The sequence below is a fragment of the Cystoisospora suis genome, assembly GCF_002600585.1.
Source record: "Cystoisospora suis strain Wien I chromosome Unknown contig_8309, whole genome shotgun sequence".
NCBI classification, from domain to species: Eukaryota; Apicomplexa; class Conoidasida; order Eucoccidiorida; family Sarcocystidae; genus Cystoisospora; species Cystoisospora suis.
In genome coordinates, this window is record NW_027161090.1 from 7201 (window position 1) to 7771 (window position 571).

General features: G+C 46.2%; 1 protein-coding gene across 1 annotated transcript; it reads right to left on the reverse strand.

Moving 5' to 3' along the window:
* Positions 1-56: 56 nt before the first annotated feature.
* CSUI_010787 (uncharacterized protein) lies at positions 57-569 on the reverse strand. Its single transcript, XM_068070888.1, has one exon. The coding sequence runs from the start codon at positions 387-389 to the stop codon at positions 129-131; it is 261 nt and encodes an 86-aa protein (XP_067917137.1). The 5' UTR covers positions 390-569; the 3' UTR covers positions 57-128.
* Between the last annotated feature and the right edge of the window lie 2 nt (positions 570-571).

Here is a 571-nt window from a genome sequence, read left to right on the forward strand (position 1 = left end):
ATCCACATAGAGAGAGAGATACTAATAGAGACGCAGAAGATCTCCACTTATCTCTCTCTGGACTTCTCTCTATCTATGGAATACATAGATCGCTTCCATGTAGTGGCTTCTCTTTCTTCTTATCTATCTTATCCTTCAGTTCCTTCTTTGTTTTGCACGTCTCCATCCGTCTTCTCTTTCGTAGCTTCACTTCCTGTCTCTGGGGCGTCAGAAGTCTTCTTCTCTTCACTCTCCTCAGCCGGCTTTTCTTCCTTTCGATCTTCTGCCTTGTCGCCGTCTTTCTCCGTTTTCTTCTGATCTGCATCCGCCTTACCATCTCCAGTAGAGGACGGCTGAGAAGACGGGGAAGGATTCTCTTTCTCTTCTTCTGTTTGTGAATGAGGTTTCATAGCCTTGTTTGCATTCTCGCGGATCTTTCTCCTCCTCTCCGCCTCTGCAGCTTGGTGCTCACGTTGCTGTGCCGACTGTTCGTATCTCTGCTTGAGAAGCTCTTGTAAGGCTTTCTCCTCACATGGAGGATCTTTAGCTAACTCAGCTATGCACTTCTGAACTGAAAAATCCTGAGAAACAT

What these genes read in the sequence shown, in the direction of transcription:
- CSUI_010787 (XM_068070888.1), bottom strand. Translation starts at nt 389, where the DNA reads ATGAAACCTCATTCACAAACAGAAGAAGAGAAAGAGAATCCTTCCCCG.